At 40.3% G+C, this 25,753-nt stretch overlaps 3 protein-coding genes across 6 annotated transcripts in view; 1 reads left to right on the forward strand and 2 right to left on the reverse strand.

Moving 5' to 3' along the window:
* Positions 1-586: 586 nt before the first annotated feature.
* On the forward strand, positions 587-17,087 carry chd4a (chromodomain helicase DNA binding protein 4a). 3 transcript variants are annotated; one of them, XM_056741253.1, is made up of 41 exons: positions 587-846; positions 1,293-1,421; positions 3,490-3,611; positions 4,144-4,362; positions 4,485-4,603; positions 4,748-5,013; positions 5,341-5,465; positions 5,563-5,701; positions 6,034-6,200; positions 6,438-6,674; positions 6,884-7,087; positions 7,378-7,589; positions 7,678-7,809; positions 9,240-9,339; positions 9,429-9,620; positions 9,710-9,910; positions 9,995-10,132; positions 10,358-10,479; positions 10,718-10,891; positions 10,999-11,140; positions 11,247-11,378; positions 11,538-11,655; positions 11,781-11,905; positions 12,070-12,162; positions 12,242-12,380; positions 12,467-12,636; positions 12,757-12,934; positions 13,036-13,122; positions 13,223-13,314; positions 13,402-13,535; positions 13,683-13,827; positions 13,934-14,093; positions 14,192-14,295; positions 14,383-14,650; positions 14,946-15,005; positions 15,089-15,241; positions 15,409-15,517; positions 15,624-15,756; positions 15,850-16,045; positions 16,450-16,613; positions 16,870-17,087. In XM_056741253.1, the coding sequence occupies exons 2-41, from the start codon at positions 1,367-1,369 to the stop codon at positions 16,879-16,881; spliced, it is 5,838 nt and encodes a 1,945-aa protein (XP_056597231.1). In that variant the 5' UTR covers positions 587-846; positions 1,293-1,366; the 3' UTR covers positions 16,882-17,087. The 3 variants fall into 3 exon arrangements, with proteins under 3 accessions (XP_056597231.1, XP_056597232.1, XP_056597233.1); XM_056741254.1 differs by lacking the exons at positions 587-846; positions 1,293-1,421 and adding an exon at positions 1,483-1,510; XM_056741255.1 differs by lacking the exons at positions 587-846; positions 1,293-1,421 and adding an exon at positions 2,020-2,038.
* A 586-nt stretch (positions 17,088-17,673) lies between these two features.
* mreg (melanoregulin) lies at positions 17,674-20,252 on the reverse strand. The gene is made up of 6 exons (XM_056741256.1): positions 20,172-20,252; positions 19,874-20,093; positions 19,142-19,304; positions 18,951-19,041; positions 18,600-18,763; positions 17,674-18,156 (listed from the first exon to the last, which is right to left on the reverse strand). Exons 2-6 carry the CDS (start codon positions 19,963-19,965, stop codon positions 17,962-17,964), a joined length of 705 nt encoding a protein of 234 aa, XP_056597234.1. The 5' UTR covers positions 19,966-20,093; positions 20,172-20,252; the 3' UTR covers positions 17,674-17,961.
* A 1,026-nt stretch (positions 20,253-21,278) lies between these two features.
* The window catches only part of stard3 (StAR-related lipid transfer (START) domain containing 3), a 9,972-nt gene continuing 5,497 nt past the window's right edge, over positions 21,279-25,753 (reverse strand). For both annotated transcript variants that reach the window (XM_056741987.1, XM_056741986.1), the window contains exons 11-15: positions 25,337-25,432; positions 24,172-24,251; positions 23,487-23,591; positions 23,305-23,398; positions 21,279-23,116 (exon numbers count right to left, since the gene is read on the reverse strand). In XM_056741987.1, coding sequence (XP_056597965.1) covers positions 23,009-23,116; positions 23,305-23,398; positions 23,487-23,591; positions 24,172-24,251; positions 25,337-25,432 — 483 coding nt within the window. In that variant the 3' untranslated portion in view covers positions 21,279-23,008. The remainder of the gene's footprint in view (positions 23,117-23,304; positions 23,399-23,486; positions 23,592-24,171; positions 24,252-25,336; positions 25,433-25,753) is intronic.

The raw sequence follows: 25,753 nt of genomic DNA on the forward strand, positions 1-25,753 counted from the left end.
GGTGAAAAAGGCCTCACGGATCGCAACGTGCCGATGACATTATGGTCTTGTCTAGTTGCAAACTGCAGTAGATGAAAATCAAACTTGGACACCACGGTACCCCATATCTACTGTCGTCCACGGTTTTGCTTTCATTTTCTAGTTCTCTCGTTTTTAGCCCCCAAGTAAGCGGCAGAGTAGTTGCCTATTAAAAAAACTTCAAACACACCCTGAAAAGTTTTCATAACGGACGTCATTTCATACTTTCGTGAACGGCTACTGTACATACAGTCTGTATACAGAATAGTAATAAGGGACTGGAGTTGCTAATCGACTCCCCCCTCCTTCCGGCTCAGTCCTCGTTCATTCTTTTTTCGGAGTTATGGTTATTGTGGGATGTCAGTGACTACGTCGATTATTATGGGATGTTAGCAGGCGTGGGAGGGGTTGGCGTCTCTATGGAAACAGTTGCTAAGGGCCCGGTGGAATGGGGAAGAGATGGTCTGTCTTTGGTGTGGGGGGTTATTATGGTCTGTATGTTGCAAGGTAACTATGCGGAGGGGGGAGGGGTGAACGTCTGTATGTATGTGTATGTGTGAATATGGGGAGGGAGATTATTATGGGATGTCTGGCCCCTGATCTCTTTGTGTCTATGCAAAGGCTGTAAGTGGCAAAGGAAGAAACTGCGACGTTGTGTGCATCCTGCGGCTGAGAGCGATACATAATTAGACACATTATTTCACATCTTTTATGGATTAGACACAGGAATACCACAAGTGTTTATAAAAGCACCCAGTTCAACGTGGAGACATCTTGCGTTGTATTTGCAGCAACTCTGTGTGTTTGAAAAACGGAACAAGTCAAGTTGTGAGTACACTTTTAAACGTTATATTACAATAATCATGCATATATGTCCATAGATCGTTCACTTTGACATATTTAAATGCATAGCAATCTAAAGAACATTCAAAGTTAAGGACACATGGCTTTTAACACACGCACACGAATGAATTTAGCCGGTATATGTAAAGAATGACTTTATGCAGGTTAGCCTTAGCCTACTTAGCTAACGTTAGTGTCTTAGCTGATCATCACCCACATTATGGCCCATTTGGGTATTAAGTGAGCATAACTTGTTTCAACCGTGTGTCTTAAAAAGTTTAAGGGTCATTCGTCTCTCGCATTTACACGGAGGGGTATTTACCCAGCACTATTTACACAGATCCGACTGATTTATAGAGTGATCAGCATGCTACCGTGACTATTAACTTCCGTTTTTATTGTTCTTGTGTTTTTGCCTCCCCCGGCTTCAGGAAAGCGCCAGAGGAGGAGAACATCGCCGCACAGGTTTTCACAATCCTCTCTAGCTGGTGGAAATACCGTCAACATGTCCGGCAGCGAGGACGATAGAGATGACTTCGAACGTCGCTCGATGGTGCAAGGTAAAATAATTACGCTTACTGATGCTAGTCACAACTTCACGCAACAGCTCGCCTGTGTTTGGCATGTCGACCACGTATGGACACCTTTGGTATTATGAAACGGATTATTAGTCTTTTATTGGAAATGTATTGTGGAGAAGCTAACACAGTACTCCTTTATCTGACTGACCAGCGGCTAGGCGGCTAATTCAACAACAAGCTGCGTCGTCGCAGGAAAATGAAGTTCGTAAAAACAACCAAAATGGTCGTTTTTACATTTAAGTTTTTCTACTAATTTGGAAAACTTAACAGTTTTTACCCGCTCGATTTTTTCCAGTTAGTGTTCTTGTTGTCATTTTTCACGCGGCTAACCGTCGACCGACCAAAGCTGTGTATCTACACGATTGACTAAATAATTAAACTTAATTCGGTCAGTTTGACACAAAGCGGCCGTGTAACTACCTTGAGTCGTTTGTCAAACACCAGTGACTGTTTTATGGTAATATTTGTAGTGTTTTGTTGTGTTGTGCTACCGGCATTGCTGCCTCGCGGCCTACCGGTACCAGTCGCGTGCGTGTTCGAGTTTGACGCGTGAAGATTTTCGGTGAGCTCGAGCTCGCTCGTTTCGCGGGCTAATGGTAAATGCGTTGAAAAGCGATTGTTTGGCTCTTTAAACTTCATTTTAAATGCTTTATTTTGTTTTCGCACACCGGTTAGCATGTGCAGGAATCGGATGTGACGCCAGTTTTCGGGGAGATGGTTTAAGGGGGGCTTTACATCAACATGCAATGTGCTTTCTGACTGGAGAAAAATACTTTATTTTTCCGTTTTCAATTCTACAATAAGGAACGTTGAATAGTTTTTAATCACAAAGAAATTTGACGTTTTGTTGTCAGTTTAAGATGTATATAAACTGTCAGTCAAGACTGATGTTAAACTATATATTGAGATTATATGAGACATTAAGAAGTTTTGGAAGTGATTTGAGGCCTGTCAAATATGTGAATTTGTGTTATTTCTATTCCCTTTATTATTAATATGATTCATAATTAATATTCAAATTTGTGTGTTTGACAGCTGTATGTTAGTAATTGGCACTTTTCATTCCAAAAGAATAAATAAAATATTATTATTTACCCATTACATGGCGCTCTGTAATACTTGATTCTGATTGGCCATCCATTCTCAACAGTTATTCTGCAATAACAACCATGTGGCTGTAGATTATACTTGTACATAAAGTTGTCAAATGGACTGTTATAAATATTTAGACCATAATTTAATCTGAATTTAAATCGCAAATCTATACATCTTAATATTTTATAAACATTTGTTTTTACTTGGTGCCTGTAAATACTGTGTCAGATGAAAAACACCTCTCTCGATCAGTCACGTCATTTAAAGGGACAGTTCAACCACAAATAAAATTCTGTCATCATTTACTCACCCTCAGGTTGTTTCAAACCTATATACGTTTCTTTGTTCTGTTAAACACTAAGATAGATATGTGTAAGAATACGCAGTTTTCAGTTCGGGGACATCATGCACTGACATAGGAAAAAATATTGTATATTTTATTGTTCTGATTAACAAAAATTGAGAAATTTGGAAGAATTGAGGAGCACAAACAGTTCCGGGGCACCTTCAACTACCATTTAATTCTTCCTATAATGGCAGTCAATGATGTCACAGAGTTGAAAATTGCAAACATTCTCCCAGATATCTTTCTGTTTTAACCAGAACTAAGTAATTTATACAGTTATGAAATGACTTGAAGGTGAATAAAAATGATGACATATTTTATCACTTAAATACATCCTGTATCACTGTGATATTTCAGCTTTATGTACCTAGAAAATGACAGAACGTGTGTAATAGGGACACGCATCGCACCCCAACATGGCTGAAATGACTAGAATAGGTTTCTAAATGAATAATCCATTTCTGCACTTTTATGGGTTTACACGTCAGTTTTATTGAACGCTACTGATAATTGATGGAATTAAGCAGAGGAGCAGCGCAGCATCTTACTAATGCTCCCGTATGTTAAAGTGACAGTTATTTGATTTGATACGCATTTGTTGAACAGATGAGGATGACCTGGATGAGGAGATGTCAGAGAATGAAGCGCCCAAGGTGAAAAAGAAGAAGAAAGCCAAGAAAAGTAGCCGCGAGAGCAAAGGCAGCAAACGAAATCGCTCCCGCAGAGAGGTAATGGCTTTTTCTATAGGAGTGTATGGATATTGTTTGCAATACTATTGAATGCGGTATTAGCTGTTCTTATGTTAGGGATTACAAACACCCGCCACTGAATCTGGACTAATGGAAAACATCCAAATGACCGTTCAAATCAGAACAATGCACGATGGCAATCTACTGAATCCCAAATGAACTTTATCGTTATTAAAAGCAGAAGCTGTTGTGTTTAAAAGAATGCAATTGTTTACAAAAAATCAATGTTGAGAACTAAATTAATTATCAAACATAATGTGGGCTTTTAAATTATTTCCTTAATGACCCTTTTTATGTAAAATGATTTATTTCGGACAGTATTTTGAATGTAAATCGCACAAATTGCAAGCCACTTAACTTAACTTTGCAAGTGCTTGCAGATGCTATACACATTCTAGACGCATGACTAATAATATATATGAATAATATATTTTGTCTTTACTTTCGTCGTTAATATCCAGTGGTTTAAATGATAAAAATATGTTGTCTTATCATCCCATGTGTGGTCCAGGATATCAGTTCACCGGAGCCAGGAGACGGCCCTGATATGGATGAAGAGGACGATCGCTCGGACAGCGAGGGAAGCACCTACACACCCGGCAAGAAAAAGAAGAAAAGAGCCAGCACGTCAAAGGAGAAAAAGAGAAGCAGTTCTTCTGGCGACAGAACCTCAACGGCTTCCAAACGCAGGGAACCTGAAGAAGATGAAGATGAGGACGACGATGATTCGGTGAGGAAGTGTGATTTAAAATTGCTACATTTATGTAGTGTGTGAAGTTAAGAGGATTGATTTTTCAATTGGAGGATCTGTGCTAGATCCTTAACCTAGTGTTTTTCTGTACTGATCTAAAGGAGCCAAAGAGTTCCTCTCAGCTTCTAGATGCCTGGGGTATGGAGGACATCGATCATGTCTTCACTGAGGAAGACTACAGAACTCTGACTAATTATAAGGCATTCAGCCAATTCGTCAGGTATGATTGTATTTAGCAAATATTAGATAAGTAAGCAAAGATCTTTGATAAGGAAACATGTAATTTGACAAATGCAGACGAGACCGAGGAACAAGTTGTGCATCTCCAAAGATTTTGACATCATCTTTTATTTTTTACCTGCAGGCCCCTAATCGCTGCCAAAAATCCCAAAATTGCTGTCTCCAAAATGATGATGGTTCTTGGAGCAAAGTGGCGAGAGTTCAGCACCAACAACCCTCTACGGGGGGCAGCCGCTGCCACCACAGCCCTGGCGGCCGCTACTGCGGCAGCGACGGTTGACGTCTCCCCGGTAACAGAACCAGCACCTGCTGCGCCTGCAGCCCCGCTCATCGTTGAGCCTACCCCTCCAGCACCTCCCCTACGCAAAGCTAAAACTAAAGAGGGCAAGGGTGAGTGGATCGGGTCCAAATTCATGTCCACCATCATAGTTTTTAACCCAATTTTGGAGATTTTGTGGCAGTTTTGTAGATTCAGATGTAAAAGCTTCTGCCTCATAGTTGTGATCTTTTGCACTTTTTTGTATCTTGAATTGTTTTTGTAGAGTTTTCCCAAAACATCTTCAATATCTGTCTTATGCTGAATTTTGTTCTTATGCTGAAATCTGTCTTATGCTGAAAGTTTACTGCGGTGCACAGATACCTGGTCACTGGTTTTACTTTGACTGTTTATACGTGAACATTTTTGTCACCAATCAAGCTAACCCCTGTGCATTACAGGTCCAAACGCACGTAAGAAGTCCAAGCCCGCCCCCAAACCTCAGGAGAAGAAGGTGAAGACTAAGAAAGTTGCTCCTCTGAAGATCAAACTAGGAGGCTTCAACAGCAAGAGGAAACGCTCATCTGTAATAATCTCTCCTGCGTTTACTTTATTCCTAAATTAATTCTTCAAATATCAACTTTGGCTATGCTTTAACTGTACCTCAAATATTTTGTTTACAGAGTGAAGAAGACGAAGTCGACGTGGACAGTGATTTCGATGACGGCAGTATGAACAGCATGTCCGTGTCAAACGGCTCGAACAGTCGCGGCAGTCGCAGCACCAGCGCCAAGAAGAAGCCCAAGAAGAAGACAAAGAAGGGTGAGGGTGTTTTTTCTCTCCTCTGGTGCTCCTCTAACAGGCCTAGACAACACCCTGTGACTCACTCAATATCTGTGTCAAATCCCATTTACAGCGTCTCATTAAGTGACCAGACTTTCCTTTTTTTTGCATGTTGGAGAGCTAGAACTGGTTTGGTTAAACCTGAGTTGTTGAGATGTACAGATACAGATTTACAAATAATTAGCAAAACATTCGTTACATTAAGGGTTTCGTACGTTAAAATATGACAGTTTTGTGTTGCACTTACAACGGAAGTGAATGGAGCGACAGACTCTGATCATGCTAAATACCGGATGTCTTTGTCATAGCAGATGAGGAGGGTGATGGCTATGAAACAGATCATCAGGACTACTGTGAGGTCTGTCAGCAGGGCGGAGAGATCATTCTCTGCGACACCTGCCCAAGAGCCTATCACATGGTCTGCTTGGACCCAGATATGGAGAAGGCACCAGAGGGCACCTGGAGCTGCCCACACTGCGTGAGTGACTTCATGTCATCATCTAGGGCAGTGACAGATAAAGAAGGGTTGATTTATTTCATGGTATTGCTGATGGTTATACACAATCAATGATTTGAACAGAACTACGTATATCCAGCACAATGTCCAAATCCTTGTGAAGAAGTGTGAAGTTTTAAAATGGGAAATGTTTCTATTTTTGTGTAAAGTGTGTATGAAATCTTTAAGTAAAGATCTGATCCTCTGGTCCTCTTTCAGGAAAAGATGGGCATCCAGTGGGAGGCACGCGAGGATGCGTCAGAGGGAGAGGAGGATAATGATGCGGGAGGCGGTGAGGCAGAAGAGGACGACCACCACATGGAGTTCTGCAGAGTTTGTAAAGATGGCGGAGAGCTACTGTGCTGTGACTCTTGCCCCTCGTCTTACCACATTCACTGCCTCAATCCCCCCCTGCCCGAGATACCCAACGGAGAATGGATTTGCCCCAGATGCACTGTGAGTTACAACTTAATATATCATGTATGAAGTGACATGCACACAAATGATTTGAAGTCTTGAAGTCATTTCGATAGCTTGGATAAAGCCGGTCGACCCCTAATGGTGGATTTCATGTTAGCCGATTTGCACTTGCTATATTCTGAGTAATCTTTGTTTTCAGATTTCTCATATGACAAACTCATTGCGTTGGATGTTTTTTTTCTCAGTGTCCTGGTATGAAGGGTAAGGTGCAGAAGATTCTGACCTGGCGCTGGACCGAAGCTCCTTCTCCGACCCCTGTTCCACGGCCTCTTGAACTTCCAGCCGATGCTCCAGACCCTGCCCCATTGGCTGGTCGCCCTGAGAGGGAGTTCTTTGTTAAATGGCAGAATATGTCCTATTGGCACTGCTCCTGGGTTACTGAACTACAGGTAAGAATGGGAGAATAGTGATGAGATAATAAGAGAACATACTTTAAGATGTGGTTTGATTTGTTTGTTCATCGTTGTCCTAAAAGACACTTGTGTTTCATGAGAAAAAGTATTATTTTGGCAATGTGATCGTATGTAACTGTAATCGCTACCATTATTTGTATTGCTAAAATTACTGTTGTCTAGAAGCAAAGACTGAATTGATTCTTAATCTCTAATTCGAACTCAGGGAAAATATGTTTGTCCTAAACAGTGATGTTTAATCTAATCACATTTCGTGTGTTCTCCAGCTGGAGATGCATTGTCAGGTGATGTTCAGAAACTACCAACGCAAAAACGACATGGACGAACCGCCGTCCATAGACTTCGGATGTGAGGGAGATGAGGACAAGAGCGACAAGAGGAAGATCAAAGACCCCACCTACGCCAAGATGGAGGAGAAATACTACCGCTTCGGCATCAAGATGGAGTGGATGATGATTCATCGCATTCTGAACCACAGGTGAGAGACCACCTTCAGGTTCACCTTTCGTTTTTCTGTTAAATTCACGGCCATATTTTTCATCCTACATTTTGTGTTTTGCATCTAGTGTGGATAAAAAGAATAACTGTCACTACCTCATCAAGTGGAGGGACTTGACGTACGATCAGTCCACGTGGGAAGCAGAGGACATGGACGTTCCTGACTTTGACACCTACAAACTGCAGTACTGGAACCACAGGTATACAACCTATATAGAATAAATATGTGTCTTCCAGAACTGAATTTCAGAGTGGTTGGTACGATATACCATAGGGCACGGTTTCATTTGATTATGTTATCTAGTAATGCTGGACGATAAATATCGAGATTCACACTAATTATACATGTATACGTTGATTCTGTGTTTTATGCACAGCTCTTCCGTGAACTACTGCTCGATTTAAAATCACTACGCGATTGAATCGTTTATAACATGCATTTGAAGACACAACATTATACTATAACAAATATACTTTATTATCATGAAAATAGCTGATAATGTTTAAAGGACAGTGATAGAATATGACCACTGGCATTTCCTGGAACTGTCAGTCCGTTCCTAACCCTTCTGGAAGGGGATACCAAACAAAACTCGCTCAAAATAAAGAGAAAATTACGTTGTTTTTATTGCTCCTTTTGCCAGGTGACACAATTTAAACAGACACAATAAGAGATACAATTGCGCTTTTCCCTCTAGAGCTTACACATCATGAGCTTTACTCTTAGCGTATAGGGATGATCACTTCAAAATGGGCTGCATCTGAAATCGTCTACTTCCGTACTATATAGCAGGTGAAAATGAGTATGAGTTATGAATAGTATGTCCTAAACCTCAGTTTGTCAAAAACAGTAGGCGAGAAATACCTGAATGGTCTAATACTTGCGCTGAGATCCGTGAGTGCGGATCGGATGGAAACTTTTCTATCCCGTGATGCCACAAGAACTGAGCCGCGGTCAAATTTAAAAAGTACATCAAATAAATGTAGCGGAAAACTTTAAGGCCGACGTCCGTTTTTAATGTGAGTGCCAATAAATTAATTTCTCGTCACTAAATTATTATTCATCAACACTCATGTGTAGATTGTTGTTGTTAATACATCATAGGTCAAAGAGCATACGGGTCACATGAGCGAAAAAGTATGTCAGAAATGTTTTCATACTACTCCCATTCATACTATATAGAACGTACAGTTTTAACGGCCCATAGGTACATTTATGCATTTAGTAGATGCTATTATCCAAAGCGACTTACACTGCATTATCCTATACATTTTGTATCTAAGTATGTGCAATCCCCTGGGATCAAACCCACGACCTTGGCATTGTTAGGGCCATGCTATAGGAAAGCATATTTAGTACATACTGTCACAGTATGCGATTTCGGACGCAGCCAGGGTGTGCTTAAAAATGTCTCCCATATTCAGAGTTTGTGCGCGAGACTGCCCTCTGGCTTTCGGATGTTTCAGCATTTAACCATCATTCGTTGAGGAAACTGACCATACGAATTGCATGATAAATCGACCAGCCCTACTAGTCTGTAATGCTATTAGGTAATATACAGAAAAGTGAGGTTTAAGATCAGAAAACAAACTTCATGATGGTTGACATGCTGTGTTTTCTCTCTTAAAGGGAGTTAATGATGGGCGACGAAGGTAAACCAGGAAAGAAGATGAAGCTCAAAGGCAAAATGCGAAAACTTGACCGACCTCCAGAGAACCCTGTTGTGGATGTAAGTCAGCTTTATTGTTTAATCCTGGGCACTATTGATACCATGCACTATGGACCTGTAAAAAAACACACATTCCCTCCCTCCTCTAGCCGACCATGAAGTTTGAGCGTCAGCCGGAATATCTGGACACCACAGGCGGAACACTGCATCCGTACCAGCTGGAGGGGCTGAACTGGCTGCGCTTCTCCTGGGCTCAGGGAACCGACACCATTCTGGCAGACGAGATGGGTTTGGGGAAGACCGTGCAGACTGCCGTTTTCCTTTATTCACTGTATAAGGAGGTGTGCAGCTGTTTCAATATTAAACCAACTTTATGTGCTGACTGTATGTGACCGTTCCTGAAGCTCGATCATTGTTTATTTTTTACCAGGGTCACTCGAAGGGTCCGTTCCTGGTCAGCGCCCCTCTCTCCACCATCATTAACTGGGAGCGAGAGTTTGAGATGTGGGCCCCAGACATGTACGTGGTCACGTACGTCGGTGACAAAGACAGCAGGGCTGTCATCAGAGAAAACGAGTTCTCGTTCGAGAACAACGCCATTCGCGGTGGCAAGAAAGCCTCTAGGATGAAGGTCAGTGAGAAGGACCGTGCACTGTTTCACGAAGAATAAAAACCCTTGATTGATATTAACAGTTCTTTCCTCGTCGCCTTGCAGAAAGAAGCGTCTGTGAAGTTTCACGTTCTGTTGACCTCCTACGAGTTGATCACTATTGACACGGCCGTTCTGGGCTCCATCGACTGGGCGTGTCTGGTGGTTGATGAGGCCCACAGGCTGAAGAACAACCAATCAAAAGTGAGAAATCATAATGTGGACGTTGGGTCCTATGTTGTGGTTAACTGCTGGTGTCTAGAAACTGAGAGGTTTGATGGCTGCTAAATAATGGCTGATTTATGGAATGCTTTGGGTATTATCGTTGCAAAGCAGCTTAACTTAACATTTGCTATTAACCCCTCTGTAAAAGTATTGTTTATTACATCATTTGTACATAAATGTTTGGTGACTGGTGTTTCTTGACAGTTTTTCAGGATACTGAACAACTACCCGCTACAGCACAAGTTGTTGTTGACTGGAACTCCACTACAAAACAACTTAGAAGAGCTGTTCCATCTGCTGAACTTCCTCACGCCAGAGAGATTCAGGTGTGTCTGTGTGTTATATCATTTTTGCTAAAGCTGATACACAAGCATGTGCGGGACATGTTAAACTGTTCGATCCCTCTGGTTGTTATAATGCTCATGGTCATAGAAAATGATCTGATCACAAAATTCTCTATTTTGAAAAAATATATATATTCTTTTCAACATTGGCCTAATATCGTCTGGTTTATATCTTCATTTGTTGATGAGTTTAAATGTAATCCTTTGTTCCACTCCGCAGTAATCTTGAAGGTTTCTTGGAGGAGTTTGCCGATATCGCCAAGGAGGACCAGATCAAGAAGCTTCACGACATGCTGGGACCGCACATGCTCAGGAGACTCAAGGCAGACGTGTTCAAGCACATGCCTTCCAAAACGGAGCTCATCGTGAGAGTGGAGCTCAGCCCCATGCAGAAGTGAGTGTGGACCGAACAATAGAGATCGCAGCCATTAGATATGTTAATCAACATTTGGATCTTTGAATCCAGGAAATGTTAATTAACATTTTGATCTTTGAATCCAGGAAATATTACAAGTTCATCCTGACGCGTAATTTTGAAGCTTTGAACACCCGTGGTGGAGGAAACCAAGTTTCTCTGCTTAATGTGGTCATGGACCTGAAAAAGTGCTGCAATCATCCTTATCTGTTCCCCGTCGCTGCTACGGTACGACTCGCTTTCAGCTGCTGATTATATGATGATGCAGATTGAGATGATTGATGGAGTCTTGAAAGTTGCAGTGTAGTGATTTCTGATTGGCTGTGTGAAACAGGAAGCTGCCAAGTTGCCCAATGGGATGTACGAGGGCAGTGCCCTCACAAAAGCTGCTGGCAAACTGTTGCTGCTGCAGAAGATGATGAAGAAACTCAAGGAGGGCGGACACAGGGTGCTCGTCTTTTCTCAGGTGTGTACACAAATAATCTGTATCTTGGGAGATCTGTATAACTGGATCACCAAGATTCAAGTCCTAGTTCCAAAAAGTCAAAAATTCATGCTTTTAACACTCAAGTGACGTGTATTGTGGTTAACCGTGTTAAAAACACTTTTTTATTTGATTCAACAGATGACCAAAATGTTAGATCTTCTGGAGGACTTCCTGGAAAACGAGGGCTACAAATATGAGCGAATCGATGGAAGCATCACGGGAGGAATGAGACAGGAAGCCATCGACCGCTTTAACGGTAAGACAAGAGTCTTTCTCATTTGAAATATATAATATTCACAGAGCGTATTTGTGCTTTCTTATTCCGTCTTATCGAATGAACTGGATTTCTGTGTGATGATGAATTGTGGGTGTTGGTTCTAGCTCCTGGTGCTCCGCAGTTTGCGTTTCTGCTCTCGACCAGAGCTGGTGGTTTGGGAATCAATCTGGCAACCGCAGACACTGTGATCATCTACGACTCAGACTGGAATCCTCACAATGACATTCAGGTGAGACCGAACAGCAATCTCCATGACAACGCGTTTGAGGGGTCAGCATGTCCAGTTACCCTTTTAAAAAATAAACAGTTGACCATTTCTTTTCCTGTATTCTGGCATAGATTGGTGCAATGAGATACCGGATTATAAACTTGACTATTTATTATTCTGTCTAGGCCTTTAGCAGAGCTCACAGAATTGGTCAAAACAAGAAGGTGATGATCTATCGTTTCGTGACCAAAGCTTCAGTGGAAGAAAGAATCACTCAGGTACGTTCAGAAGCAGTTGGATGTACAGCACTTCACTCAAGCATCTTTCGTGTCTCACCTGCTTCTCTCTCTTCTCAAGGTGGCCAAAAAAAAGATGATGTTGACTCACTTGGTTGTGCGTCCCGGATTGGGATCGAAGACAGGTTCGATGTCCAAACAGGAGCTGGATGACATCCTTAAATTTGGTACAGAGCAGCTCTTCAAGGATGAATTAGAAGGTGGGCCAACAAACTATTTCATCCTCATACCTTTGTAGTTATGGATTCACAGGTAAAAGAAATTGATGTCCTTTTTTTTTTTTAAGGAGAGAACAAAGAGGACGACAGCAGCGTGATCCACTATGATGATAAAGCCATCGATCGGCTGCTGGACCGTAACCAAGACGCCACAGATGACACGGAGATCCAGAGCATGAACGAGTATCTCAGCTCCTTCAAAGTGGCTCAGTATGTGGTCAAGGATGAAGAGGAAGCTGTAAGTGTCCATCAGAGATTCAGACAAACTTGAAAGCTGTTTGTTTGACTGTTGTTTTTGCAGACTTTATAAATGCAGTGTGTCGAAATTCGTTTAATCTTCTGATCTTGTGCTTTTCAGGAGGAAGAGGTTCAGAGAGAGATCATCAAGCAGGAGGAGAGCGTAGATCCAGATTACTGGGAGAAGTTGCTGAGACATCACTACGAGCAGCAGCAGGAGGATCTGGCCCGTAACCTCGGCAAAGGCAAACGTATCCGCAAACAGGTCAACTACAACGACGGCTCTCAGGAAGACAGAGGTGAGACCTGAAACCGAAACCAGGTTATATTTAAAAGTAACAGTAATTGAATATATTTGTGTTTGTTGAAACGTAATCACATTTGTTGTGCTTTATTATAGACTGGCAGGATGATCAGTCTGACGGCCAATCAGATTATTCTGTCGCCTCAGAGGAAGGAGACGAAGATTTCGATGAGCGATCTGAAGGTGAGCCGAGCATGACGTAACTCAGGCTGGGTGTTGAAAATAGATTTAAAATGTCTGGAGCTTGTTTTTTCTGACTGTTAACTGTAATGTCTGCCTGCAGTCAATTCACGGCGACCCAACAGGAAAGGTCTCAGGAACGATAAAGACAAGCCATTGCCCCCCCTGCTGGCCAGAGTGAGCGGCAACATTGAGGTACGTGAAAGACCTTTGAGTTTCTTTGATTTAACCTTTAGTTGAAGTAGCTGAATTCAGTATAAACACTGTGTTTTGTTTTGTTAGGTCTTGGGTTTCAACGCTCGCCAGAGGAAGGCTTTCCTGAATGCTGTCATGCGTTACGGGATGCCTCCCCAGGACGCCTTCACCACCCAGTGGCTCGTCCGAGACCTGCGTGGGAAATCCGAGAAAGAGTTCAAGTACGATTTAAACCGTTTAAACCATTTCTTAAGTATAAATACATTCAAATTATTACTAAGAAAGTGCTGAAATTGTAGTTTATCAACATTTTGCAGATATGTTTTATGAATGAAAAACGAATCGTTCTCTTGTTTTCTCTCCTGCAGAGCTTACGTTTCCCTCTTCATGCGACACTTGTGTGAACCAGGTGCAGATGGCGCTGAAAGCTTTGCTGACGGAGTCCCGCGGGAGGGGTTGTCAAGGCAACACGTACTTACCCGTATCGGTGTAATGTCATTGATCCGAAAGAAGGTACAGGATAGTTTTTATAAAGACAGGAAAAAATGCTAAAATGTGCATCGTGTCTGTAGCTTTATTAGTTTTTAAGTTAATACATATTTGAATCTTCTATGTTTAGGTTCAGGAATTCGAGCATGTGAACGGTCAGTGGTCCATCCCCTGGATGATGGAGCTGAACGAAAATAAAACCGTGTCTGCCGGCAGCCAGCCGGACTCGCCCAGCAAAACGCCCTCTACCGGCACTCCTGCCGATACTCAGCCAAACACGCCCGCTCCAGGTGCTCACATTTCACCCTGCTTTTCACATCTCACATATGCTTTTCTTAACTTATATTAGACCGATTGTTAAAAATGTATGCATTTATTTGTTCCACAGATAGTATATCCAAAGCAGAAGATGTGGGGAAAGATGCAGAGAAAGAGAAAGAGGTCAAAAATGGAGAGAATGAGAAAGAATCCAGCGAGAACAAAGAGAGTGAAGTGAGTATCAGCGTGTGAACCTCAAAGCTAGTCTAAATATTCACTTACATTCACCTTTTAAACTTATGATGAAATGATTGCGTAAAGGTCATCGCCATCCCGGATGATGATGATGATGATGAGGAGGATATGTCCACCGAAGACAAAAGCAAAGACAATGTTAAAGCCGGTGAGTCTGATTCAGACAAAGTGGACAGCAAGCAGGATGAAGTAGAGAAAAAAGATGAGAAAGATGCAGAGGAAAAGACAGAGGAGAAACCCAAATCATCTGAGGCTGACAAGGAACCCAAATCTTCTGAAGCTGAAAAGGAACCCAAGGTAGCTGAAGCTGACAAAGAAGCTACAGACACCAAAGGTAAACTTACTTATTATTTCCAACATTATATTGTTTTTCACCTATTGTAATGTTAGTCAAGGCTTCATGGAGAGAAAACGTGATTGTTTTGACCAGGTTGCATTATTGCAGTGGTGTTGGTTTGGGAAGGAGTTTTCTGAGGAAGTGTTGAGGAAACATGATTAAAAACATTAATGTTAATGTAAAAGCCACCAGTTGCATTAGTTTCATTATAAACTATTAAGGTCGCTTTCAAGGTGGAACAAATCATCCTCTGCACCTATACACAACGTCTTTATTCATACTTTTGTTGTAGGAGAAAAGGAAGATGAGCCTGAGAAGATGGACACTACCCCTGTTACAGATGAGAAGAAAGGTCAGTATCACCTCACTGAGTGACATCATGGAGTCTGTAGATGCCCTCCTTCACTTACTAACCCATGTCACATTTCACTCCAGCTCAAAAGGACGAAAAAGAATCTGCTAAGTTGGAGGTGGCCGTGAAACTGCCTAACGGTGAGAGCGCCAAAGACGCAGCTGCGGGAGGAACTGAAGAGAGGAAGAAAGCGAAGACCCGCTTCATGTTTAACATTGCAGATGGAGGATTTACTGGTAAGATGGAGCTTCACAAATACTTCAAAATATTGAAGCGTTAAAAGGAATCCAAAAAGTTTGATTTCAAAATGTTAGATTTGAGTTTTACAGTCCCACAAAATGAAAGCATTGTATTTCTTTCCGTGTATTTGGTGTGTTTTTACTAATCACTTTGTGTGTTGCAGAACTGCACTCACTATGGCAGAACGAGGAGCGTGCCGCCACGGTTACCAAGAAGACCAATGAGATCTGGCATCGTCGCCATGACTACTGGCTACTCGCTGGAATCATACAGTATCCTTAACAAAGCGCTGCTCTCAGTGTATGTACATGTGCAAAGTGTGTTCCAGAGGTGAACAATGAATGTTCAGTGATATCCAACTTAACTCGCGCTCTTAAGACACGGTTACGCCCGCTGGCAGGACATTCAGAATGACGTCCGGTTCGCCATTCTCAACGAGCCCTTCAAAGGGGAAATCAACCGAGGAAACTTCCTGGAAATCAAGAACAAGTTTCTGGCCAGGAGATTTAAGGTATTTTGGTTACATGCTTAATAACTTTTCATATCAGAGCTGTTGAAGCATATTTGATCGTGACTCACTAACATTGAAAACTGTCCTTCGCAGTTGCTGGAGCAGGCGCTGGTCATCGAGGAGCAGCTGCGCAGAGCTGCGTATCTGAACATGACTGAAGACCCCTCTCACCCCTCCATGGCTCTCAACACACGCTTCAGTGAAGTGGAGTGTCTGGCCGAATCTCACCAGCACTTGAGCAAGGAATCCATGTCGGGAAACAAACCCGCCAACGCTGTCCTTCATAAAGGTTTGTGATCCAAACTAAGGGAATCACAATATTCCAGAATTGACAATAATCATTGTGACTGGATAACACAATATCGATAATTAAGGTTATTGATATCAAAGTTAAAGTCCCCCTGTGCTCGATAATTTTACTCCTTAAAACTTATCGTTGCCCATCAAATTACATCTTTTAACGTAATGTGTATTTTGAGTGTGATTCGTTGCCCAAATAAAAGACACAAAACAAAATTAAAGATGAATTAGCTTCCTATTTTTTCATATATATATATTGTGATAGACACTGCGATAATAGCGCTATTGCGAATTCGCTTGCCCACGGTTTAAATTGTGCCCATATCTAAACCCAGGTGCTTCCATCCCTGAGCTGCTTTAAAACTTGCTATGTTTTGTGCGTTTGTTTGACAGTACTGAAACAGCTGGAGGAGCTCCTTAGCGACATGAAAGCAGATGTCACTCGTCTCCCAGCCACCATCGCTCGGATACCACCGGTCGCCGTGAGGCTGCAGATGTCGGAGAGAAACATTCTCAGTCGTTTGGCCAGCAGAGGACCAGAGACACAGACACAGCAGGTATAGAGTGGTCCAGTTACCTGTACTTGAGGCCCGTGTGATTTAAATATAGTCTTTTTCTTTTAATCATACTTAATAACAGAGCAATAGTAGATGGATAGCTAAAAAATAACAATATAAGGGCAGTTAAATGCATAAAAATTAAGACAAAATGATGAAATGCACGTACAAATTTATACTTTACAATTAGCTATACTGAATTGAAAATTGAATTCATGTATCTTGGTTTTATGAATTGATTTGTTTGTGTTGACAGGTGCAGCAGTAGCCAGGGTTGGACAGCACCGCACACCATCTACATTCCTGATTGCACATGGTATCTCGTCTTAGCTTGAGTTCACGCCCTCGTACTGTCCGCTGAAACCCGGGCCGTGGATATTTGAGCTGTCGTTTTTTTATTTTCCTAATTAATATTGTTTACATAATATTGTTGATGATGGTTTTTGGGACCTAAATAAAAATGTAATAAAGGTTTCTGTTCCTTTTAAAGATGTCATTACTGCATTTTTTTGGTATGCCAATCATTAAGCAACAGTTAACATTGTATGTGGGGGGGATTTGGGGGTTGCGGCCAACAGATAAATGCAATAATCAATGCAAAAACTTATTTAATTGTATGATTTACAGAACATGAATAGTACAAACATGACTATCCAGTTAAGTTAAATTGCTCCTCTGCTGTTGAGGAATGACTCATATCTATTCAGCATTGTCAGCCCAAACACTGCATTGTTTCTCAAAAACAAAGTGAGGAATGTATGACATTTGCATAAAATGGTGAGATTCTTTATTGGATCGTAACATTGACTGACATTTGCTCAGTGTATAAAGATGACGTAAAGAATTTTATAACCTTTCACACCCCAGAAATGCGTTTTTAGTTGTTTTTAAGTACTGTGGTGTATCGTACATGGTTCATGAATATACTAATCTTCATGTGTATATCAGGGTACTACAGTATAACATGTGTTATAAGAGTTCATTGTAACTTATCATTACTTGTTGGATACAATTTAATATGATCTACGAGAACACACAAGCAGAGACGGAACTCAAGAGAAGATACTTAAGTTTTATTTGCAGCTTATACTTTCATTGATCACTTTCATATAAACAAACCCATCTGCTCTTACCATCCTACTGTTATAGAAGACATCCGATGTTGTGATAATTCCCCTGTTTTTCCATCAAAGCATTTCTGTAATATTTGCTTTAACCTGTGGAAGTCACCTTCAACAAACCATCTCTCACCCAGACCCGAGTCAACATCAGGGCAGATAATCCACTGACCCCCAAAACCCTCCAGATGACCCTTTACACGACATAAACTCAACCAGCACTCTGAAAGTTATTCTTCTGGTCCAGTGTTCTCATCCTCCTCTCCTCCAGATATGTTCTGATTCATACGAGACAGCAGAAGAGGAAGATTAATCGCACTGGTCTGTTCTTCGTTGTCATCGTCGTCATCGTCATCTTTAGGAGGGTAGAAGCGACGGGCTTTGGCCACGAAGTCCTCAGCCACGTCCAGATAAATGAGCCGATCCTGCGAGAGAAACAAGAGTTTGGGTTTGATTGTGATTGAAACTAAATATCAACCAAACGAAAATAACTTTTAAAGACACAAACTCCATTATTGCAAAAAGTCAGATCTGTTCAAATCAAGGAAAATAATAGTTTGTAGCTTCTTTAAGTTGAAGATTAGGATATTCTCTATCTTTAAAGTCCCAGTGAAATAAAAAAAGACTTTTTTTTTCATAAAATATTGCAGCGTTTATAGTAAATATCTTATAAATCTAGGTCATTTTCTTTTTAAAATGAATGAACCCTCACACTTGTTTTACACATCCATCAATTCGGCGGTGAAAAATGCGAAATGATCGCAAACGATCGAAAACGATCACAACTTCCGGTTCAAAGGATTTTAAAGTTAAAAACAATTATTTCTTATTGATTTCTTACAGAATAGTTTTTTAAAGTAAGTAGTACCAGTATGAAGAGGTATCTCTCGGGTGGAGATTCTTTACTGTTGAATATTGATGTCTCAGTGTGGAGAGTCTGGAGGAGAGTCCGAGCGGTCGCTGCGTTTCTCATGCGGTCATATGAAGCGCTGGCGGAGACGGTCAACAGAGATTCTGCTTCTGCCATGAATCCTGAACAAACCACACACCTCACATTAATAATCCTTCAAATAAAGGTTCCTTTAAGATGGTAGATTTGACCCTTGAGCCATATACTTTTTTTATATATTGTAAAGACTCATCAGGGATCTTGACTTGTACTTGTGTCTTTAATAAAGGTTAATTCACACTTATACACTTATGCATAACTTATTCTTACCCAGGTTCTCTAAAATCATCTTCCATTTATCTCGCACCTCTCTCCTGACGTCTCTCATGGCCTGAATATCGATGCTCATACGCCGGTAGCCCTAGGATATAAATGAAACCATAGTGTTCTTTCACTTGAAAAATGACAGAAACAAATTCAATCACATTCGTCTTCATTTGTCTATGTGTATGCGCATGTACCGTTGACCCTCTGCGGGTTTGGGCTCTGGACTGCAGTAGGTTGTAAAGGATGCGGTCATCGTCTCTCTCTGAGTGGGAGGTGTCTCCCGGCTCGTTCCACAAGTTGGTCTCTTGGTCTCTCTTCTTTTTGGCCTCACGTTCAAAATATTCTAACGTCTCATTACTGACACACACATACAAACACATACATATGCAACAGCATTCAATGGGCTGAAAGTTTGAAAAGGTATAAACAAGAATTTAAAGGGACAGTTCACCCCCCCCAAAAAATTTGTCATCGTTTACTCACTCTATTGTTATTTCAAACCCATATGACACTTTCTACCGCAGATCACGCAAGAAAATATTTTGAAGAATGTTGTTAACCGGTCCCCATTCACCTGCACTGGTTTTGTGTCCATACAATAGAAGTGAATGGGGCCCAATGTTCTTCGGTTAACTACTTTCTACTTTTGTGTTCTGCAGAAGAAAGAAGGTCACACAGGTTTAAAATGACAAGAGGTTGAGTAAAATATGACAGAATTTTCATTTTTGGGTTCATAATATTTCCTTCAACAGCCGAACAAAGAGTTTAAGTGTTGGAGAAAGCAAAAAAAATCATAAATGGATTGAATATAAGCAACTCAACGACATCGATAAAAGTTGCTTTTACAATAAAGAAAGTTATCCAGAAAGTCCACATGAGCAAGAAATTGTGTAACCCAAAAGAGAAGGACCCTCAAATCCACTGACCTGATCAAAGGTCTCTTTTCTTCCTCATCATCGTCGTCACAGCAACAGCAGCAGCAGAATTGCACACAGAACCTCTTGAACGACGCACCCATCACCAAAACTCAAAATATGGACAAGGATAAAAGTACACAAAGATAAGATGGAAGAAAGATGTGCAGATGTTCACCAGATGAGTGTTAGAGACCACATCATTCTCTCCAAGCAAATTTCAGTGACATCCCTGAAACAGAGAAGAAAGATATACGTCCTGATATTTATAAAGAAAATCTTGTGCTATATTTGATCTGTTGTTACTCACACTAAAACGCTATACATGACACCGTGTCCACTCACATATGAAGAATCTTTTGGGATCCGGAGAGCGACTGAAACGCTTCTGTTCCTCTCTCTGGAATGAATAGCATCACGGTTTTGTCATGAGTTAGTTCAGCTTAACCTGAGGCCATCTCCAACCTCTAAAATAAGAAACTCAGATGTGCTTGTTCCTTCCGTGAACATACAAAACAAACTCCAACAAAACCGTGCAAAATGATTTTTGGATCACACAAAGTCATTACATTATGCTGCATAATACAAATTATTCTCAGTTTTAAAACCGCTTCAGTGGAAATGATAAAGCAGTAAAGGCATTGACTGAGACTTGACAAGTAAACAGTGATTTTGTAAGAGAGTTGCTCTATCATTCACATAAGAATAAATAACTGTGATTTGTAATATCTTTTTAAATGATGACAGCAAAATACATTCAGACCCAAATACACATTTATAAAACATTTGGCTCTGCATGCTGTTTAAAATCATTTTGCTGGCTTACAAGGACATTTCAGCTGTTAAATGTCTCTTTGCTGAGCAAACTTTTCTTTTTTGCTAAATACACCAAATTTCAGGCCGCCAAACACAACACACACATTGGTCTCATATTGGATGTTGTGTTTTTTTTTTTAATAAAGGTAACACCATCTTTGTGATGCGCAGATGTGCCTGAAAACTTAAACAAAAAAGCTGATCCTGAACCACCCTTTCATCTCATAAAAGATCCAAAAGGGCCGGCAACGCATGAGAGAGAAATCCAAGCAAATTATTTGTGTTTAATGTGCGAGACTAACATGAGGGGATCATAGTCTGTGTTCTGTCACATGGCACACAACACAACAGCCAAAGGCTGTCCATTTAAAAAACAATACTGATAATCATCCTTGTGATTAAAACAGGGAGGAATCTAATGGAAAACATGAAAATAACATATATTAAAAGATGTATTAAAGCAATACAAAGTTTCCTTACTTGACACGTTGGATAAAAGTGCCTTCAGGTAAATGGGCCCAAACTATTTTTCAAGACACACTTGCATGAATGCATGTGTATATATGTATATATGCATGAATATAGAAAACAAAAGTCAAACTTAAAAATTGATCAAAGTATTTATTTCAAAGAAAGCACAAGTACATATTTTAAGGCAAATCTTACAACACTTTAAGAGACAAAGCAAAACTCATTTCCTTCCAAATAAAGACAATATCTGGTTTCTGTCCCATTTTTAATGTACTTTCATACATTTTAAGTATGGCTTAAATGTCCACAATTTTAGAGCCGCTAATTTGATCTTTGTTCTTTAAATCCACCATCGGTAACAGACATCCCACATCAGTCTTTTGTTAGTTTTATTAAACGTCGAATCATCATCAAATATTTTTAATGACATTACAAATGTCTGTAGAGCTTTACACGACCTCCCTGACAACAGTATAAAAAATAACACCTCCAAACAGAACTGCAACAAGCTCGTAGAAAATAAAAAGTGTCAGCAAACGGTCAGTCTGTGAAGAACAAAACGGTGACGAAAAAGAGAAATTCTGAACCTGTGTTTTAAGTGAGGCTCAAAGTAACAAAGGCACGCAAATAAACAAATGAGAGCTTCAATATAAAGCTGAGAAGAAGGGCGTTAAAAAAATGTCATCAGGCGACATTATTTCTTGTATTACCGAGTAACCAAAACATTGTGTAATGTGCCACTACTGTATGTTAAACCCAATACCCTGTAATACATCATAGAGGGTTATACATCTCTCTCTCCGTCAAAGTAACAAATATTAAAAATGAATTCAAGGCATCAGTTCATGAAGGACACATGCAATAGTGACAGTACTGAACTTAACATTTTGTGATATAAACTGGTTTCTGATCTGTATGAATATGACAAAGTATGTGAACTTGTAAAGTGTCTAAAGTAATCCTCTGAGAAAACAACAAGAAAACAAAAATATGATAAAGAAAATAATCAGACAATGTGCACATTTCAACCGAAGGGCTGTTTTGTTCTTTCCATTAAACTGAGTTTCTGATTGACATTATTTACAGAGGAAAATTTAATCCAAATGTTTGTTGTTGACATTCTGTCCACCAGAGCTACAACAAATGTTCAAGATAGCATTGAACCGGTTATAATGCGTGATCAAACCCCTTAACATTAGTGGGTGAATCTCATGAAAACTTGTTTAGATCATATTCACCTTAAATATAAAAAATTAACCCATTTTTGGAGCGTCATGATTTTATGTATTTGCATTGACAATTAAACACATCACCATTATTAACCGGTTTTGTAAGATTAACCCAAAACAAAACAATTCATGCATTTGAATGACAAATAAAGGCATGATATCAATATTTTGATAACATTCACAGTCACTATCATGACGTTATAGATGTATATATTTCCATACAATTAAATAATACAGCATTTATGCTTGGCAATATACGCCGATTGCAAACTAAAACAGCATTAGTATTATTGACTAGTATTAATGTATAAGCATGTCTGGATTAAGGCATTAGAAAAGCAGAAGAAATCACAGCATGTGTGGCTCAAAAGTTGAACAAGCCTTCTCATTTCAGTCTGTTTGCTTGAGGAATGACAGTGGTTTTTAGGCACAAATTATTTTACCGTTCTCCATAGGTCCTGTATGTTTTATCAGCTGCCCTCTTGTTTTATGACAATATATCCGTCTGTCCATGTCATGCAATAGTTCGAGCGCAGTCAAACATTCAGTCAAGTTTCTTCTCCATGTTGCGACTGGCAGAACAGTCTATGGCACAGTGTGATGTACGATGTGTTGTAATGGACGGTTCACATCACCGGTAGGTCAGTTGGACTTCATTTATACGTTGCCTGAGATGAGACATAAACTCAAACATGGTGGCAGCAAGCGATTGGTGGATGAGGTAACGTGGCAGGCGACCCTGTCAGGACAGATGACATTAATATATAAATCTGCTTGGTTTAATATCAAACATTGAGTGGATATGTTTAATAATAGAACCCTCTTGGAGGCTATCTTGGATGTTGTGATATCTTGTAAGACGCTCATCAATTTTTTGGCTGTATGAAAATTGACGTGGCGTTATTAGGGCATCAAACTAGCTCCTACCTTGAGGTCTGTGTTAAGCACCCAGATGAAGGTGCAAACGGATGGATTACTGCTGGATTTCAACACCACAAACCCACCGGGACCGTTCTCTCCTCTGAGAGAGAGAGAGGACAGAATGAGAAAGGAGAAATGAGTAAGTGTTTAGCTTGCAAACTCAAAGGTTACAAGACATTTAAACAGACCTGACGAAGCGCCCGTGGGGCGGTTTGCTGTTGTGATTGGTTCCCATTCCTGCAGAGATGTAGCAGTCTCGCCTGCGCTCTACCCGACGAACATTAACAAAGTCCCTGATGATCAAGAACAATAAAGAGACACTTGAAATGGATATGGATAAATAAGGTTTTTATATATTCTATAAAAGCATAATTATATTACGGTTATTGTGAATCATTACATTACCAGGTTCATATTTACTGAGGCATGTATTCATGTGTTGCCCATGCTTTTTGGTAACAATGTTTACATTATATACAGTAAGAGCATATAGTCTTGTTGAGTTGCTCTGACATTCTGCCATACGTGGTTATTGATCATCATTTATGTAAACACACAACTCCTTCCTGGTGGAACATTCTTCCTAACTCGGTCCGGTCAACTATATCTTTCAAAACATTCAATAAACTGCTTAAAACCCATCTCTGTAAATACTTGACAGACAAATGGGAAAAAAACAAGAACCCTCTCTTTCGCTCAACAGGTGTAGTGGTCTAGCTTTTGTTGAAATCAGTAGTAGCGCCTATTGTGTTATTGCTCCTGTATGACATATTGCTTACTGCTCCCTGAACTCTTTGTAAGTCTTTTGGATAAAAGCGTCTGCTAAATGACTAAATGTAAACATAGACTGTAAAACAGTAAGCGTGTTCACACCTGGGAGACACGACACCTCCAGCAGCTCCTGCAGACACATCATATGACACCAGCGTGTTGTCATCCACCCGCTGCAGAATCTGTGGAGAGATCAATGAAGAACACAAGAGGTGAAGATGAGACGCTCAGTGTGCCGAACTGCTTCCTGTATTAAAACAAATTAATCTTCATTCTCTGCTTTCGTAGATCTTAGTAATTTACAACATGTTTAATATGTATATTCTACTATATACTACCCTGTACAATGTCTCTTGTATGTTAGTATTCCCCATTTTCTGTACAAAAGTCTTTTATCTTGCATATTTTAGACTGTAAATCTTATTATATTATTTTTCAGCATTATCTTATTTTAAATTGATGATTTATCATGATTAAGGGGCGTCTCTGCGTCTAAAACGTGAGATATGTTTTTTTAAAAAGCGCTGCCTAAAACGCCTCCTCCGCCATGTTGCCGTCAAATAAAACAGTTGTCATGCCAACTTTCTGCTGTAAACAGAATCTCGCAAGGCTTGCCCCGCCTCCAAATTCTTCTGATTGGTTCACTGCTTTTGGAACTGACATTGATGAGCAGCGCTGCATGTAAAAGTTACTTTTTTTTACTTTAACTTGCATCTTAAAAATGCACCTTGTGTGCAAAAAGACGTGAGCGTAACGGTCATGCACGTCCATCTAACACGTGCTTACATAGAAAAACAATAGGAAAGTAGCACATTGCAATGGAAAAAGACCATGCTTTTCTGACACAGAAAGTGGAGAATAATTCATGGTTTAAGTCTCTAATGAATGCTTAGGATCTCTCTTCCTGCTCGGTCAGTGTGACTGTGAAAAGGGACTTCTTATCATCATGTTCGTAAACATCTTCTGTTAGCACACACTCTACCCTTGAGCAGTTTGTGTATGTGTGATTGTATTGTTTCAGGAAAGTGAGACAGAGTGGAAAATCACGAGACCAACGTTTGAGAGCGTTGTGTTCTTGTTTAAGTGATTATCTATTGATAACCAATCATGTGAGCTTGATTTATCCCAGTTATGACGTAGTTAGTTGACTCTGTTAGCTTAAATAGTACTATATTTTGGCTGTAAGGCAGGTCGGCCGGTCTTTTACTGTAAATCCCCTACAATAGAGTACAAGTGATGTACAAGTGGGATGTGTGTGTGATGATACCTGACACAGAGACACAGTTCTGTTCCACTGCACCATCTTCTCTGGCTGTAGAATGACCTCCTGATACACCAGCTCTGCTGTGCACTGCAGGAGAGCCTGAAACATGTGTGACATATGGTGAGAAACTGGAGTTTCAACAGAAATATTGACTTTATACAAACAAACTACATTATAAACCGAGGTATTCAGTTATTTCACAAATAACTATATTTTAACGATCTACATTTTAAATAATAATATTTTATAACTAAATTGTTTGAATTTTAAACAGAAATATTCTGTTTTAATTAATTTATAACTGCTGGTTAGTAGCACATTTTGAACATTTTTTTAAATTATTTTTTGTATTATGAAAGCTGTGAAACTGAAATTTGCTTTGTGAGGACATTTTGTTTCAATTTTTTCATTTTGGCTTTG

The sequence above is a fragment of the Triplophysa dalaica genome, chromosome 25 (genome assembly GCF_015846415.1).
Source record: "Triplophysa dalaica isolate WHDGS20190420 chromosome 25, ASM1584641v1, whole genome shotgun sequence".
NCBI lineage: Eukaryota > Metazoa > Chordata > Actinopteri > Cypriniformes > Nemacheilidae > Triplophysa > Triplophysa dalaica.

What these genes read in the sequence shown, in the direction of transcription:
- chd4a (XM_056741253.1), top strand. Translation starts at nt 1,367, where the DNA reads ATGTCCGGCAGCGAGGACGATAGAGATGACTTCGAACGTCGCTCGATG. An exon ending in CAAGAAGAAGACAAAGAAGG is followed by an intron (nt 5,702 to 6,033) that starts GTGAGGGTGTTT and finishes TTGTCATAGCAG; the next exon opens with ATGAGGAGGGTGATGGCTAT. An exon ending in CTGCAGTACTGGAACCACAG is followed by an intron (nt 7,810 to 9,239) that starts GTATACAACCTA and finishes TCTCTCTTAAAG; the next exon opens with GGAGTTAATGATGGGCGACG.
- mreg (XM_056741256.1), bottom strand. Translation starts at nt 19,965, where the DNA reads ATGGGTGCGTCGTTCAAGAGGTTCTGTGTGCAATTCTGCTGCTGCTGT. An exon ending in GAAAAGAGACCTTTGATCAG is followed by an intron (nt 19,305 to 19,873) that starts GTCAGTGGATTT and finishes TGTGTGTGTCAG; the next exon opens with TAATGAGACGTTAGAATATT. An exon ending in AGAGATACCTCTTCATACTG is followed by an intron (nt 18,157 to 18,599) that starts GTACTACTTACT and finishes TTTCTCTCGCAG; the next exon opens with GATCGGCTCATTTATCTGGA.